The 17,090-nt window shown below is 43.3% G+C and overlaps 1 protein-coding gene across 2 annotated transcripts in view; it reads right to left on the bottom strand.

Moving 5' to 3' along the window:
* The window catches only part of PLPP1 (phospholipid phosphatase 1), a 90,452-nt gene that overhangs the window by 41,227 nt on the left and 32,135 nt on the right, over positions 1–17,090 (bottom strand). Inside the window, exon 2 of one of the 2 annotated variants that reach the window (XM_066602719.1) lies at positions 8,663–8,814. The exons of the other annotated variant lie outside the window; for it this stretch is intronic. Coding sequence (XP_066458816.1) covers positions 8,663–8,814 — 152 coding nt within the window. The remainder of the gene's footprint in view (positions 1–8,662; positions 8,815–17,090) is intronic. 2 annotated transcript variants of the gene reach the window in all.

Raw genomic sequence — 17,090 nt, 5'->3', positions numbered from 1 at the left:
GAGCGCTGATCACACACACGCACCAGTGCTCCAATCACCTTTACTAGTACTACGGAGATAGTCGAGCAGCAACAGTGCCCCCCCTTCATGCCGAAGTTACTGCAGGGGGAAAAGCGACCCCAGCAATGGCAGAAAATGGGACATAGGTGTCCAGTTCTCGAGACCAGTGAGGGTCTCGGCAGAGAGATCCCCAATGAACAGCAAATTATCGTCTATCCTTTGGATTGGGAATAACTTGAAATTCTGGTAGAACCCCTATGAATTTAAAAATTTTGCACTGTGCTATAAAAATACTGCAGAAGCCGAACTGCAGAATGCTTCTCACTAGGAGGGAAGGAGCTCGTCTGACAGCTTAATCACTGGCCTCCCTCTCCTAAATCATAAATCAGCTGAGAAGTTTGTGCGTTTAGGAGAGGAGAAAAAGAAATAGGAGACTGAGCTGACAGATGAGTTCACTGACAGATCTCCTAGTGAGAGGCATTCTGCAACTTGCCATATACAGCGATACATAAAAACTGCAGAAGCCAAAATGTACCAAATTTTAAACTACAACCTATTGAAAAGTGGATTTTCAGCTTAAAAATACATGCATTTAACTAATAATAATCTATATGCTGGTCTATAATCTCTATGACCCACACATCCAGCAAACATAAAAAAATACATCTCAGTATCACACCCATAAAGCACATAAAAATTAGTTCAATCTGGGAACAAGCTGATTTGATAAGTGTCAGATTGTTATTGGAAATGTATAGGACTCATTTAGAAGAAACAGTTACCAATATAAATTTAGGGGGTTTTTTTGTGTGTTTTTTTTCTTTTAAATCAAATCAGTGGAGTTTCCTAATTGGTCCTCTCTCCTCTCGTCTTGCAATATTACACATATTGTACAGCTCCTTTCTTTAAAAGAAATGCCGGAAAACAAGTTTTGTTTTTTTTTAACGAATGAACGACACATAAAAGGAATATCATTGCTGGCATTTTGTTTCCCTTTTAAAAAATGTGGTTCAGGGGGCACAGAGGGAAATCGTCAAGTGACGCCATCGGAGCTAAAGAGAACCCTAAACAGCATCAAATACAGGCTCCCTGGTTACAAACAGCCGTTTTACTCTACTGCATAGTTAAAGTTTAAAAAGGAGCCGGGAACGGGGAAGAGAGTCATGGGGTCACCTCCCCAATGGCCGATCTCTGCCCGGCTCTGCTAGATTGACAGGTCTCTCCCTATTAGACTAGAGGAGAAGAATAACATCAGTGATACTTATATGGAGAACTTTTATTATACTTCCTAATTGGTAAGATTCTTTCCAGTGTTATAATGCACCGGGCTACACACCAAGTTTCTAAACTTTAGTTCACCTCTCCAAAATATGTTCCAAACGCTAAAAATCATTTACTGTAACAAATTAAAGGGATTCACTTCACCATCTACAGGCTAACGGCACAGTGTACCAACTAAGCAGCACCCAAACCCCCAGTTTGTTATTCAAAAGTATGCGTCAATGCCAACTACAGCAAATCAGCTGAGAAGTACCATTCAATACATTTAGAAGGCTTGTAGGCCAAAAGGCATCAGAGCTATTACCAAGAAGTACTAATCAGGCGCAGAAGAAGTGCCATCATTTGCACAACATACTCATTAATTCCTTAGGCCTCATGCCCACTATCAAAATTGAATTGCGGATTCCCGCTGCAGAATCCGCATTCAATTTTGCCCATAGGGAATCATTGGCCATCCGCGGTCAATTAAATTGAATTCTGCATTTTAATAGATTTGCGTTTTTCACGCGCGGGAGAAAAAATGCGGCATGCTCCATTTTATCGCGGATGGGCCACATTGCTAGTAATAGGTGCGGATATCCGCATGGGAAAAAAAAAAAACATTTAAAGAAAATCCGCGCCGAATCTACTGTGGAAATCCGCAGCAGATTCTGCGCGGATTGCCTTTTCCTAGTGGACATGAGGCCTAAAAGGACGTGACAATTGTTTTGAGATTTCTATGTCCACTTATCGATAAAATAAAAAAAGTTATGGCTTTTGAAAACATTGCCATATGAGGACTTGTTTTTGCATGGCTATTACTACCATCTCTGCGCTGACGACACCCAGTTACACATCTCTTCCCATGACATCACAGCACCATTACTCCGGAACGGAGTTATTAGGGCATTACTAGATAACAGAGCAAAGTCACAGTTCCGGGACCATCAACTACCAGCTGTAGCAGAACCTCTCTCTCAGACCCAGAACTTCCATGCAATATACCGATGTCCGGCTGATTTCTATTGGCACCACTGCTGGAGAACTGAAAACTTACTGCTGGGTTTCCCAGCAGATCACTGGGGATATTAATAAAAACACAAATTTAAAATTATGTCCTTGTAGACTGTTTATTTGATGACTTGCCCGGAATGTAGTATTACTAGTGCCTTTGGGATGCTCAGCAACGTGCTCCAAAACTATTCTCTGCACTTTCCACTGTTGAGAATGTTTATTAGCTTTCCGACCTGCTGTCAGCCTATTACTAAGCACTACATTAGTTATTCTTATCTCCCAGCTCACAGAAGGACAAAGGAAAGATTGACTTGCACAAGCTACTACATGCCATCAATGGGAGACACAAACAGACTTCACTGTCAAGTGATGCTTGTAAAAACCAGTTTTATCTTCTTGGTACACAATAAAAAAAGTTTTCTAATAATATGGAAGGGGTTATCAGAGCGGCTCTACTTAGCAAGAGTGGAACCTGTCCAAACACAAGAGAATGCCGGGCCTCTGGAGACCATATTTTGGGCAGAGAACGTGGGGCTTCATTTTTCCATCTGCTCTCCTTGACAGGATTCCCGAGCTGCAAATTTCCCCTTCAAAATCGTGAAAAATGTTAGAAGGAAAAAAAAAAAAAAAAAAAGAAATTAAATCCTTGCTGCTGTCAAAAAGGCTGCAATGCATAACATCAGCTTTTAGGTCTATGACAGATAAAAGATACGAAAGGCATTACATAGGATAAAAGAAGCATTGTGTTGCCAGAAAATTCTAGTATCGAAGAAAGACTTTCTAAGCAAAATGTATCAGAATTGTCAGAAATTAGAATAAAAAACAAAAACACAATAGGCACAAAATAGGTGTTTGAGGATACAGTCGCATGTAGTGGAATTGGTGCCGGTTTTCCGCAGTGGAAAATCCACACCACCGGTGCGTATTTTGATACAGATTCGCAACAAAAATCCCTCCAACTGAAAGGGTCAAATCTTCTGCAAATCCACATCAGCAATTCACACCTAAATCCACAACATATTTTGTGCTGTGAACATACCCCTAGAATATAAGGAAGATGGAACAATACCTCCGCAGCGCCACCTATTGGATGGCAACATTCCTTCAAATCAATGCCTGACGCTTTATGCAGGTTTGTAGAGCAATGATTTGGAATGGAGAACCAAGCCAGAATCCATACACAGACAGCTGTTTGGGGATTTTTGCCCCTCATCAGTGTGCAGTAGGATCCTGGCTTGGCATGGCAACAGCAGAAAATCTGCAGCGGCAATATGTGCACCTATTGGTGTGAAATTTATCACAGATCTGCCACGGATTTCATCCCTAGAATTGCAGAAAGTGAAATTCACAACAAACAATTGATATGCCAAGTATGTTAAGGCTGCACTGAGGTTTTTTTTTGCACACCATGAAGATAGGATTTGTTAATATCTCATCCACATGGCTTGTACTGGTAAAGGCTGCGGATTTTCTGGTGGAAATTCTGCAGCATTTATGCTTCCTAAGAACGTAAGTTCAGCTCTTTGGAAAATAAGAGGCAAGACAAGGTTGGGGTCAAAGGTTCAGAATAATGGAGAGGAAACACGTCAAGGTCTAAATCCAACGTTTCAAAGGTCCAAATTAAAGTTTGAGTCAGAGGTCAGATCAACGGAACAGATGGTTAAAAGTAAACCAAATCAATAGCAAAGTGATAGGATACAGGTAAAAAGGTGGAGCTGCTATTATAAGAAGCTCATTAAAGGGGTTGTCCCGCGCCGAAACGGGTTTTTTTTTTTTTTAAACCCCCCCCCCCCCCCCCCCGTTCGGCGCGAGACAACCCCGATGCAGGGGTTAAAAAAACAACCCCCACAGCGCTTACCTGAATCCCGGCGGTCCGGCGTCTTCATACCCACCTGCTGAAGATGGCCGCCGGGATCCTCTGTCTCCATGGACCGCAGGGCTTCTGTGCGGTCCATTGCCGATTCCAGCCTCCTGATTGGCTGGAATCGGCACGTGACGGGGCGGAGCTACACGGAGCTACACGGAGCCCCATAGAGAAGAGGAGAAGACCCGGACTGCGCAAGCGCGGCTAATTTGGCCATCGGAGGGCGAAAATTAGTCGGCACCATGGAGACGAGGACGCCAGCAACGGAGCAGGTAAGTATAAAACTTTTTATAACTTCTGTATGGCTCATAATTAATGCACAATGTACATTACAAAGTGCATTATTATGGCCATGCAGAAGTGTATAGACCCACTTGCTGCCTCGGGACAACCCCTTTAAGTTAAGTGACAGTGAGACATCATAGGGAGAAGGATGGGCTAGGATGGAGTAGAGAGCAGCAAAAGCAGCAAAGGTAAAGCACCATCAGATTATGTTTCGCAGGAGATAAGTCATGTCAGGTATATCTAACAAAAAAACAAAGTCAGCACTTCCAACAAACTACGGCAATTATATGTGAGGTGTGCATACGCCATTGCTGCAACAAGTAACATAGTAAAACATACGTTAGCAGTCACATACATTTATTATCTGTATAAACTTGCACAGCTATCGTTTATACTAATCACATAGAAATACAAGACTCTTTGTGCATATTGTGATCAAAACATGTGGGCCCATCCGCCACATCCAGAAACCTTGCATTTTTATGTGGGTAGTATAGACAATAGCTATGCAACTTTATTCAGGGAACCTGTATCGGGGGTCATGCTGCCCAAATTATAGGCAGCATGAACCTGGAACAGACATGCCTAATACACAGGGGCTAGTGTTATTCTGAAACGATGCAGCATTTCAGAATGAACACACTTTGGAATCTGACTCGGAATAGAGCTCTGAGTCAGATAGGCAGGCCGTGCCGACTTCAGTCTGCCCACAACATGATGACTGGCAGGTCTCTTCCTATACACAAAAGGGGAAAGGTCGCAGCGGCCCACTTCTTTGACTCGAAACAGAGTTTAGAGTCAAACTCCAAAGCGTGCGCATTCTGAAACGCTTCAGCTTTTTCAAAATACCATATACATGGGGCAATAGGCATACCCGTCTAATATTCATGCTGTCCGTAGTTCAGACAGCAAAAGCCCAGTGATAGATTCCCTTTAAAATGTGTAGGAGTGCTGAAACGTGTTTCTCTTAATGTTAGGTATACCTGGCACACTTATCTCTTCTTAGATTGGTAATGGGGGAGTGTGAAGTGAAATCTATGCTAGAAAAGCAGAAGAAGCTGCTAAACCGATGCTAGGAATTTACAGAATGCTACAAACACCCTGTATACACACCCATCTTACAAGTAATAACCCAAATGCGTCATACTGTTTGCAAAACGGAAAAAACTGTCAATCTTTTGTCATAAAAAAGTAACAATCACATGGAAAACCTGAGTAGATAATACCCATAACATTACACATTACTACACAAGTCATTCCAGGAAAAGGCCAGAACCCTTCAAGATAAGACAAGACTGCAAAGTGAGTTTCTATTAACACATCCGTTACAGAAAATATATGGGAGCTATTAGACTTCATAAATGTAATATATGTTCAGCTGGATCACTCTTCTTAACCCCCGCTCATTCTAGTGAGAAAATACCATATGTATAAATATTCCTTATTGACAGCAATGGAATTACATTCCCAATACGTTGTGTGTGTTCTGTATTCACCACTGTGAAAGATATCCTTATTTGTCTTCTTCAAAACTCCCATGCTATCCAAGTCATTTGTTTTCTGAGAAAATTTTCAATGTATAATGTCTGTTTTATGTCAAATGGTCCATCGTAGTTGCAGTGGGAAACTTTTTAACCCTTTCCAATCCACTGTCTGACCTCTAAAGACATTGTGATTTAAGGCTGTACAGCTCCAATGCTGAAAGACATCAGTCGGTGTTCTTAGGCCTTCTGTCCACAGCAGTGATACCGCCGTCGAACCACGGCGGCCGACGCTTCCCATGGCATTGCTATGGAAAGCGCTGGCAACTGTCCACGAGCAGAGAATCATTGCGATTCTCCACTCGCGGTGGGCAATTCGCAGCATGCTGCGAATTTCCCCCATTCTCCGTGGTCAGCCTATCTATTAGATAGGGCTGACCGGTGGAGATTCGGCAGCGGCTCCTGCTTTCGGGGGGAGGGGGAGTGGGGGGATACCGCATCGCCCGTGGACAGCCAGCCTTACTGTATATTGCCACCCTCTCTGCTGTCGGAGCCTATCCAACATGTCACCTCATACAGTACTGGCTTTAGCCAGCATATAGTGCCATTGCAGAACAGCAGAAAAAGAGTAAGCCCCCTAGGACAACCAGGATACAAATTGGATTGGAAAGGGTTAATACTTTTGACAAGGCAGAAGAGCATTGATGTGCAGGCCTGGGAATGCAAATGTCACATTTAACGAGAGCCAATGTCAAAAGATGCTCAATGCCAGAATATAAATCTCATACAGCCACATAATGGCAATATACTCAAATCTAGCTCCATCTCATCAAGTGATGCACATATCACTAGCATATAAGATTACCTTGTGCACAGGGGTTTATTTCTGTACAGCAGTATTCCAGCCACCCGCTGTGCAGCAAAACCCATTTTAGAGAATGCAATGCTGAGGGTCCTTTCACACGGGATCGATAATCCTTAGTGAATGAAGTGGAGCTGGCCAGAGATTGCTTTGGGCCACCCGCTTCTATTCACAGTAAACAGGCAGTCGTTTACAGATGAATGACTGCCTGTTTACACCGGCCTATTGTTCAGTTTATGCAGTCCTAAAAATCAAGTAACAACTAATGATTAGCGAACAAATTATCAGTCGGTTTTACACAACCCAGCATAAACTGAATGATATAATTGTTCAATGTCATTGGGCCCCAAACAGCCGTGTCGTCTTCATTTTCAGAATCATTGGGGAGGTCAGTAATCAGACCCCCAATGTTCAGAAAGTGATGGCCATATACCTTGACTTAAAATAGGACATGATCTTAACATAGTCTGTGTTAGACATGGGGTTACCACTAGGGGCGCTGGGGTCCGGTTGGTGCAGGATGCTTGTCCTGGTGCTGCAGAAGCCCGGACTGGCGGCTCTGTCTGGGGGTTCCCCCACTCTGGTGGTTGGTCGCAGCGGCCAGCAGCACATCGTGTGCGCCTGTCCGTTGGTTGGCAGCGTGGTGCTTGGGCTGGTGCGTGCCGACGAGGGGAGGCGGCCTTATGATTCCCTTCGGTCATCATGTGACTTCGCCCCGCCCCTCTGGGCAGGGAGTTCTGCATTTATACCTTGCTGGCCCAGACTGTGGTTGCCAGTGTTTGGTTTGACTTCTCTGCCTACACCTGCAATTATTGACCCGACTTTTGTGTGTTCAACTTCGGCCTTTCATTTGACTCTGCCTCTGTTCTGCCCTCCTGTACTCCGCACGTGTCTTTCGGTTTGACCCGGCTTGTTTTTTATGACTATTCTCTGGTCTGCTCAATTGTTGCTTCCAGTCAGTCAGCTACCCGATGCTCACCTGCTGGTCTCCCTGTCCCTCCTTCTTTGGGGTCCCTGTCACTAGTGCAGTGCAGGGACAGCCGCCCAGTAGTCGCCCTGGGGCCTAGCCCAGAGGGGCAAATAGGCAGGGACACAGGAGAGGGCTGGCGTAGGGATCCCCTGTCCATCTGCCCCCGCTGGTCCTAACAGTCTGCCTTTATTATTCTGCTCTCTCAGTTACGTCTGCTTGTGTGATGGCTACCATTTTTCCAAAAAGGTTGCCACCCAGCTTTTTAAGACTAATTGGCAAAGTTCCCTAGTTATATAGGAAAATGCAGTCTCCTACCTCCAACTACTGCATGTCTAGGCAGTTTTGCCCTCAAAGGGAACCAATTACCAGGGTTTTACCCTTTTGAACCATTTGGAGCAGTTCATCAGTCATTAAAGCGGCTGTTTAGGACCTTTACTAATGACCTATCCTCAGGATAGATCATCGATAGTCAATTGGCGGGGTCTACTGTGTGTGATCCTCTGCAATCAGTTGATCACCAGGCCGCTGTCAGTGCGGAAAGCACTGGAAGCAAATAGTGTTGTCTGTACTGTAGAGGCCCAGTGAGGCATTTCAGTCACAACTCCCATTGAATTTCAAGGGAGTTGAGACTTTAGTACCAAACGGGGCTCACGCACAGTTGACAGCGCTATCTGCTTCCAGCCCTGTCCATACTGACAGAGACCTAGCAATCAGCTGGTCGATGGGAATACCGAGTGGTGGGCCCCTGCTGATCAACTATTGATGATCTATTCTGAGGAAAATTCATCAATAGTAAAAGTCCTGGACAGACCCATTGATAAAGGTTTTTAAACATTTTTTTTTACTAACCATCAAGTTATAATTTGAATAAATTAATTAGAGACAAGTCTGCAGTAAAACCATAATAGAGAATGGTGAGAACTTACTAAAACAATACTGAACGGAATCATTATCGCCGCTAACAACTGATAAGAAATGGTGTCTTCTTTGTACGGATACCGGATGGAATCATCGTTACAGAAAAATCCTCGTTTGAAGGAGCTATGTTTCAAATTGAGAATTGCAAAAGGCAATCCAGCTAGCGAAGGGAAGAAAGATATGCATTAATATAGAGGGTCACGACAACACATGGAAATGCAGCATTAATGGGAAAAGGTTAAAATTGCAAGGCGGCAGCGCAAGCAGGACAAACAAATGTACAGAGAAAAAAAAATACGGTATACAAAACGGGATTTGATAGTGCATGCTTGATAAGAGATGGAGAAACCAAAGAGCAACGTGCAGCAGACATTTATAAAGGAGGGGAGGGTGAAAGAAACACCAATAGTCATGGGCAACTTTCCCATATCAACCAATTAGATTTCATTTTTTTCTTTATCCGTATGGTTGCTATAGGTAATAATGACACTTATCTGCACTGGTTTATATACTGTATCTAGTGTCCTAAAACAAAAACATTACAAAAAAAGTTAACTTGTTGCACAGCAGTCCAAATGCTTTGGTTTTTAGCAACAAAGTCATTTTTTTAAGAGAAGCTTCCAATGAACAAGAATCTTGTAAAATCACTAAAAAAAGTTGTAAGAATAAAAAAAACAACACAACAGGGAACTAAACTTTTGGATCTCTTTGATAAGAACAAAACTAGTCAGACATGATTAATTTGGCGCAGTACAGAAGTCACTAACAGCTGTTGCCTTGCTTCAGCATGTGGAACACAAGGTAGAGGACTGAAGTCCTTGTTCCTCCTCTGCCCCTGGCATTTACAGCCGTTCAGACCAGTAATGTGTTAAACGAATGTACAGTATGTTAAGCGTCAGAGCCTGAAGGACTAACGAGCTCTACAGAAGTAATTCTTGCAGCACCCCTTTAAAGGAGCACTCCGTAACGGATGTACTGTGCGATTCCTATTGTGGGGCAGAGCACTAAACAGGGCTACTATTGAATCCCCGGGTTATGCGCCACCTTTGCCAACAATGCATTAAGGAGGGAATTTATTAAAGGCTGTATGACACTTTTCTATATATATATATATATATATATATATATATATATATATATATATATATATATATATATATATATATATATATATATATATATATATGTCACGCATTATGACGCACGACACATTTGCTAGAGGATTAGCAACGTTTTGCCACTTGGTGCTTCTCTCACAACTTTTCTGAAGTGTGAGAGAAGTGGTATGGGTTTGGCACAACTGGCTGGGCCTCCCACAGATAACTATAATTAATGCCAGAAACTGTTGTAAATTCTAGCACCCATTTATGCTTGCTCATAATATTTGCCTTTTAAAAAGGGAGTCTGTCAGCTCATGTGTGCGCCATAAACTAAACTAATGGGCTCATAGGAGCCGACAGGCTGAATCCAGCGATGAGTTTTATACTCGCCTTCCCTGCCGTTCCCATACAGAGCAATGTCTAAGCCGCCACTGAATGCATCCAGTGAACTACTTGTGCATATGCACAGAATGAGAGGACTGGAGCGCACCAGCACTTCGCCAGGGGCATTCAGCTAGAAGAGGGGTATAAGGCCGGGTTCACACGAGAAGGTTGGATTCCGCATGCCCAGCCAGTGACCCTGTGTAAAGCACTTAAATGTATGGTGTATGACTGCAAAACACGCCGACGGTCATGCGCAGTACAGGTTTGTTTGTTTGCACTTCTCGCACCGGCGCTTAGCGATGACGTGGGCACCCACAGTCCATATGCAATATTAAATGCGTATGGGCTGTGGGGTTGTCCGCCACCACACGGATTCTGCAGTAAAAGACAGCATGCTGCGACTCTTCTCCTCGCGGAATACGCAATTCGTATTCGCGAGTGTGAAGGAAAATTTGAAAATGTGCGCCTTTACATGCCTGTGTTTTACAGTAAATCGTCCACGCTGAAGCCAATCGTGGAATCTGCGATTCAAATCTAGTCGCGTGAGACCGGCCTAAGACTCGTATTGCTGGATTCAGCCTGTCCGCTCCTGTGGGCCTAGGAGTTTAGTTATTGGGCTCACCGGAGACGACAGACTGGCTTTAAGAGACTAATGCTATGAGCAAGCGTGGATGCAGATGTTAAAATAGCCCGGAACTTGAAATGTGTCAAATGGGCGGTACCCACAGCTTCATATCAATGGGTGACATCAGATTTGAGCAATAGGGACCAACACACATTCCAAAGTTGGGGAGCCAAGTCTAAGAGGAGATGGCAGGAGGAAATTGGGACATGTGTTAAAGGAATAGCTCAGATAGAACCAGAAGAGCTGCGGTTGGCCGCACTGACATGAAGACACGATGGGACCTCTTTAATAAATTTGACACATCTTACTGTAAAGTAATTTGGTTTTAGACCGGAATGAGGTATGAAAACACCCCTTTAGCCCCTCAGCCAGTCTATCAACTTTATCCTAACATCAGAATTTGCCTAGAGTGCTTGCGATGATGCTATACTTTTCTTGCTCTCGTGACGTTGCCAAAGACTAATGGCGGGCCTTTGTAGTCACACTACCCAGAAATCAATATACTGACCTTTAACACCCAATCACCTGAGATTATAGCAACTCAGACAGCCGTACACTGAAAACTCTGCAGCAGATGACTCCTTAATAATCAGCGTCTCATATGTACATACAGCTAATTCTCATTATTATAAGACTGGGAGCGTTTGATAGGGATCAGGTGGTTTCAATGATAAATTTAGACTTTAATAACAGCCACAGCAATGTGATATCACCCACACCCACATCCCGTCGGGTCACACACCCATCCTAATATTAGCTCTGTCAGAAGCGAACCCTCCTCTCGTGCTAAAGGGAGGTGTGGGTGACGCCAGAGAGCCTTTCATGTAGCACAGCATGGCAACTTACTGCATAAAGGGCAGCATAATCCATGGGGGTTGAAATAAATAACCAGTTACCAACGAGAGGAGGAAGGAAACTTGTACAATAGTGTGGGAAATTCACTACCTAATTAGAAACCTTCATTCAATATAGCTGAGAACTGCATTAGTGACCATTAAAGCTCTACTTGTTAAACAGGTTTTCTGTAACCCAATCAGAATAAAATACCCTGCAGCGTACTGCTGTGTATTATGCATACAAATCCTCCCATATAAATGATCATTCTGGCCTTAGTTTAAGCTGGCCAACAGTACTGGCCTTAGGTTAGATGGTACTCCGTGTGGAGGTTTTTAATTTTTTTTGGCCTGTCCATCTTAAGAAAAAAACAAAAACAGAAAAATATATTCTGCACAGCATCGGTCAGGTTACATTTAATTATATTAACAGCCGCAGCTCCTCAATATTCATGAAAGCCATTAGTGCAACAAGCCAAGAACCAGCGGAGTGGTATGTCGTATTGTGTATACAGCTGAGGAGAGACTTACTGCCGCTGTATACACAATACATACACAGTATAAAGTACTAGCTGCACAATTCTGGTTGGAGTATTTCTTACAATACGATGCTAAACCAAAAAGTAGTTCAAACACTGAAACTAAGTCCTCATGCACACGACTGGAGTATGGCCAAGTCCAGAACTAATACAATATAACAATACTAAGTGAGGTACGAAATTACAGGGCAAGAACAAGTTATAATGCAAGTAACAACAGATAACGGAATGTATGTCTTCACACCTTATCTTGGCTAGGTGAAGAAACTTTCTATGACCAAATACTTGTCTTAATAGAGGAAAGAAAAAAAAAAAGCAAAAATACAATGGCTTCACGGTCAAAAATTAAAAAAAACGACAAACTATTTACATTTTGGGCCACGTGCTTGAACCCCAACAAGGACTATTAACACAATTACAGCTCAGTTGCAGAGTGTTTGAGCCGGCTATACAAAGGCCCCACACACATTAGTGAATTGTTGTCCAAACGTGCCAATTTTGGCGGCACCTGCCAAGTATCATATGCGTATGGTGGCCCATCGGCTCTGTTGGAGGAAACAATCTTCAGCACATAAAATTTCAACACCAATCCTTTTGTTTTCCCTGAAGGCTAGTTGCTACCAGAGTTGTGTCAGCATCTTACACCCCCTCACCTGAGAGAAAACACGAACTCTCTGTTTAATTCTCCACGGGGAGCTAGAAATTACACTGTTTTCTCTTAGCAGCCCATGGCTGAACAATGGCGCTAATTACAGAGCTCAGACCTTCTGCTGAGTTTTGCAAAAGCTCCCAGAAGTTGATTTGCATGCAGATGAAGCTGATAAAGCACTAATAGCAATTGGTGCCTATTAGTACTTTATGCAAAACAATCGCTGATCTTTCAATCTTTTGCAAGATCATCTGTGTGTGTAAATGGGCCTTTAGTAGGGAGATCGATCCCAGCCATCTGTCTGGTGTCTCCCCCTAAAAAGTGATGGCCAAAACAATGTGCGACAGCACGGGTTGCACATAGCTAAGGCTGACCATGTAAGATCTCAAAAGCACACGACTGTATGAAAAGTATGGCACTATGTGTATCCGTATAGGTTGTTTTAAACTACACAGTTGTGTATGGGTACAGGGTTTCATCAATATGGTTAAATCTATGAAAACCAAAATCCTTTTTTTAAGATGTTTTCCCAATGATATAACTAGTTTAGGGACAAAAAGCTGTACTTCCTCAAAATCAGATCTGATTTTCAATAGTTTCTATAGGGAAAAAAAAAAGTCTGCATCCACAGAGCATCTGATGGAGCATGCGGCAATACATTTTTTTTATGACTGTGCTGGATCATGGAACCATATTTCCCTCTAAGCCATACCCAGCCCATAAGAGTAATTTTTTTTTTTTTTGATGTGAATACCCCTTTTAATGCTCATGGCCAGATTGAGTGGCCCACAGAAATGGGAAGAGGTTTTTCCTTCAGGCTATACGTCATGTAAACATACTGCAGTTGAACATGAGTAAGGCCGCCTGCAGACGAGCGGGTCGGATCCGGCGGCAAGAATTCTCGCTGCGGGACCCGACCCGAGCGCCTGCAGAGACGAGCGCATACTCACCCGCGCCCGGCGGCCCCGGCTCGTACGAGCGCGTACTCACCGAAGCCGGCGGCCGGGTAAGTGACGTTTCTGTGCAAGGCTCTGCGAGCCCTGCACAGAAATAGGACATGCCGCGGTTTGTTTGCCGCGCGAGATTTCGCGCGGCCGTCTGCATAGGAGTGCGTATTGTAATGCACTCCTATGCAGGCTTTCAGTGGCGGAAATCCCGCCGCGGGATTTCCGCCCGTGTGCAGGCGGCCTAAATAATAGCAAAGCAAATATAATATTTCATCTATTCAATGACATTAAAATATCTAGTCACCAAGGACCCGCATGTTTTACACCTTTCCGGATAAAATCTAATCTCAATTAATTTCCTAAAATACCCGGCTTTGCGCCCACACCTGTCCGCCTTGTTTATTCCAGCTCTCCAAACAATCCCGGCTATTTTAGCACCGGTGTGGAGGAGTTACACAAACATCTACAGTGCCAGGAACGGAGAAAATATACTCCCTTTCCTGTGTCCACAATCAGATCGCTGATTTTCCATGTCCTTCCTTCACACTTCCTCGATAAGAAGAGTCGGGAAAAACTTGCAGAAAATAGAGTTATTTATGCCAGGGACACCAAGGTGAAGGGAACCGAGATAAAACGGGCCATGTTACTAGGCTGGAAGTGGCGGGCACAGCAGAACGACAATGAGATGAAATCGGATTGGGCACTTGTTCACTTACATTAGTAATTTGTATTATATGGAAAGTTCTACTCTGACACAATAAGCCCAAAAAGGTCCACCGGAGGACAACCCCATTTGGAGCAGATTCTGAAGCCAAATTCTATTTACTTTCCCCATTTAGCTGGTTAGCTAAAACAGTACATAGGTTTGCACCCATCTTTCACAGGGGCGTCAGGCACACTTGCTATACAGTAATCTGTAAGTAAGGTTGGCCAATGTCCCCTATAAAGGCCGTCGTTTTGTTCCTGGGAAATTGGATAAGTAACAGCGCAGACAGAACACGGCATATACAAGAATTCTATTAATTGGCGATTTTAGGTAGAAAAGCACTTATTTATACATTAAATATTACCCACTTACTTTACATGGCACTGCCAAGATAGTTTTATTACTCCATTCATTTATTGAATATCACTGTGCATCCATAGCTTATAGTACATAAGCCACCTCTAGGTTTAAAGTAGCACCTTCAGTCATTCTATCGTGTGATGCTTAGAATACTGTGACATTGTGCACAATCATCATGCCTCTTCGGTTCCTTTCGGGAAAGGGGATGACAAGCCACTTTCCTAACTGCTTATGGCTCATCTTCAGCTCTCTTAAATGAAACAGGAGCCAAGATGGGCACGGTACTCTGCGGGGAGCTGCAGCTTTTAAATTCTAGCCATCGTATCACAGTACATGGATCCCTACCGATGATATTCTATTTGGCAATGAAGGTGTAAAATGTTTCCCACAAGTAGAACTATACTTAAAAGAATCGATATTACACCAGAGAGGTATAATAACAGGGGACTATAGCATATGAGATTGAATTTAAGCATATAGACAGCAATATTCACCTAGCATCATTATGCAACTGTAACAGCGGGTCTTTCTTGGTTCGCCCATTTCTGTAAGCATATATATTTCATTCTTCTGATCTTAAAGAAACGCTAAACTGGATGCAGTATCCTTTTAGTGTTCCATCAATCATGCATTAGGCATAGCAGTGTGGAAAACCAAGATGATCCATCAATTCAGTCTATTTCAGGGCTCCCTGTTGCCACTGTGTTGGCTAATGTGGCTTTCAGCAGGTAAAAGGGGTCATCCGGAACTTTGCTATCGATCAACTATTCTTAGGTCAGATCATCAATACTGGAGGTCCCACTGACAATCAAAAGGTGTGAAGGGGCGCACAGGCGCCTGCTACCGCCCGTTCCTCGTCTGTGATGTCACATTGATCGGTCACGTAGCCTCTTTGCAGCTCAGTCCCATTCAAGTGAATGGAACTGAGCTACAATAGCAGTCATGGCTACTACAAAATTGTTATCACTATGCCCCATATACAAATGAGAAGGTCACAGCACTCATCTGTGCACCACAACCCCTTCAAACAGCTAATCAGCAGGGGTGCTGGGAGTCAGATCCCCATCAATATCCTAGGACAGGTCATCAATATTGAAGTCCCAGATAACCCTTCCAACGCCTGGGCATATCAGATGGACGTTCCTTTGAGGTAGTTCAAGCATGCCATCAACTTGGATAAAAGCAGATACCGCAAGGTGCCCAATCATTGCAATTCCCCTTTACATAAGATCTACTGGGAGCCTTGCAGTATATAGACTCAAAGAATCTGTATCCTGAACGGCCCATCGTACTAATTGCTGCTTTGTGGACTATTTCCAGGGATCCTTGTATTGGGGCAATCAAGGAGGTCCGGCGCCTTACAAAGACTGTTAAAGGATGCTATGTGGCTAGCCAGGAAACCCCTCATGGGAAAGCATCTCCTTCCCGGACTGCTGCAGGCTTATCCACTACCTGCTCCGAGACTATTCCATCTTAGACAATGCAGACATTGATGATGGATTAACCCTGCAAACTCCTTCTTTGCCTCGGTTTTAAGTATCTGCATGACAATGAATTGTTAAGTCATTTACTTCAATTAAGAATAAATTAGTGTACAGATGTAGAAAACGTGACATTTAAACGCCTTATATATAAAAGGAACTACAATGCTGTAAATGGAGTTATCACCATGCATCAGTCATATTACTGGCTACTAGAGCAGTCTGTCAGTTGAGTCTGGATTGTTCCCCTATCATACGCTATAACCAATGTAAGTGATGAATGCACAGTTTTCATATATCCATAAAATATAAAGATTATATTAGATTTCCAACATATCAGAGTATTGTGAGTCACCAGCAACAAGGAAACGCTGAAGATCATAAACTTTGTGAAAACAATCAATCAATAACCACATAACCGTAAGTGGAAAATATTGGCGATTTCTTCCGATTAGGTCATAATATTGCATAATATAAGGAAATCAAGCATAATGAAACATGAAGTCCACAGAATAAGACTTGTTCATGGATTGCAGTGAAAATACTAAGGGCTCGGCTCACACAGGCGTATGTTTGCCGCATCTTAAGCACATTTTTTAACGCGTGCATGGCCAGGCTCATAGAAGCGTATTTGAATTACGTATTACAGGCGCAATGTACATAGAGAAAAAAAAGACAGAACTGCTGTCATACTGGCTCACACTGGAGTAGAATGCTGCTTTGTACACGCAGCGTTTTAACACATGCTCATGTGAGCCCGGCCTTGAATGCAGTTCTAAAAGTCCATGAATTTGCGTTTTTCCATTTTTTCA

Source organism: Eleutherodactylus coqui, chromosome 5 (assembly GCF_035609145.1).
Source record: "Eleutherodactylus coqui strain aEleCoq1 chromosome 5, aEleCoq1.hap1, whole genome shotgun sequence".
NCBI lineage: Eukaryota > Metazoa > Chordata > Amphibia > Anura > Eleutherodactylidae > Eleutherodactylus > Eleutherodactylus coqui.
This window is presented reverse-complemented; position numbering and strand designations above follow the sequence as displayed.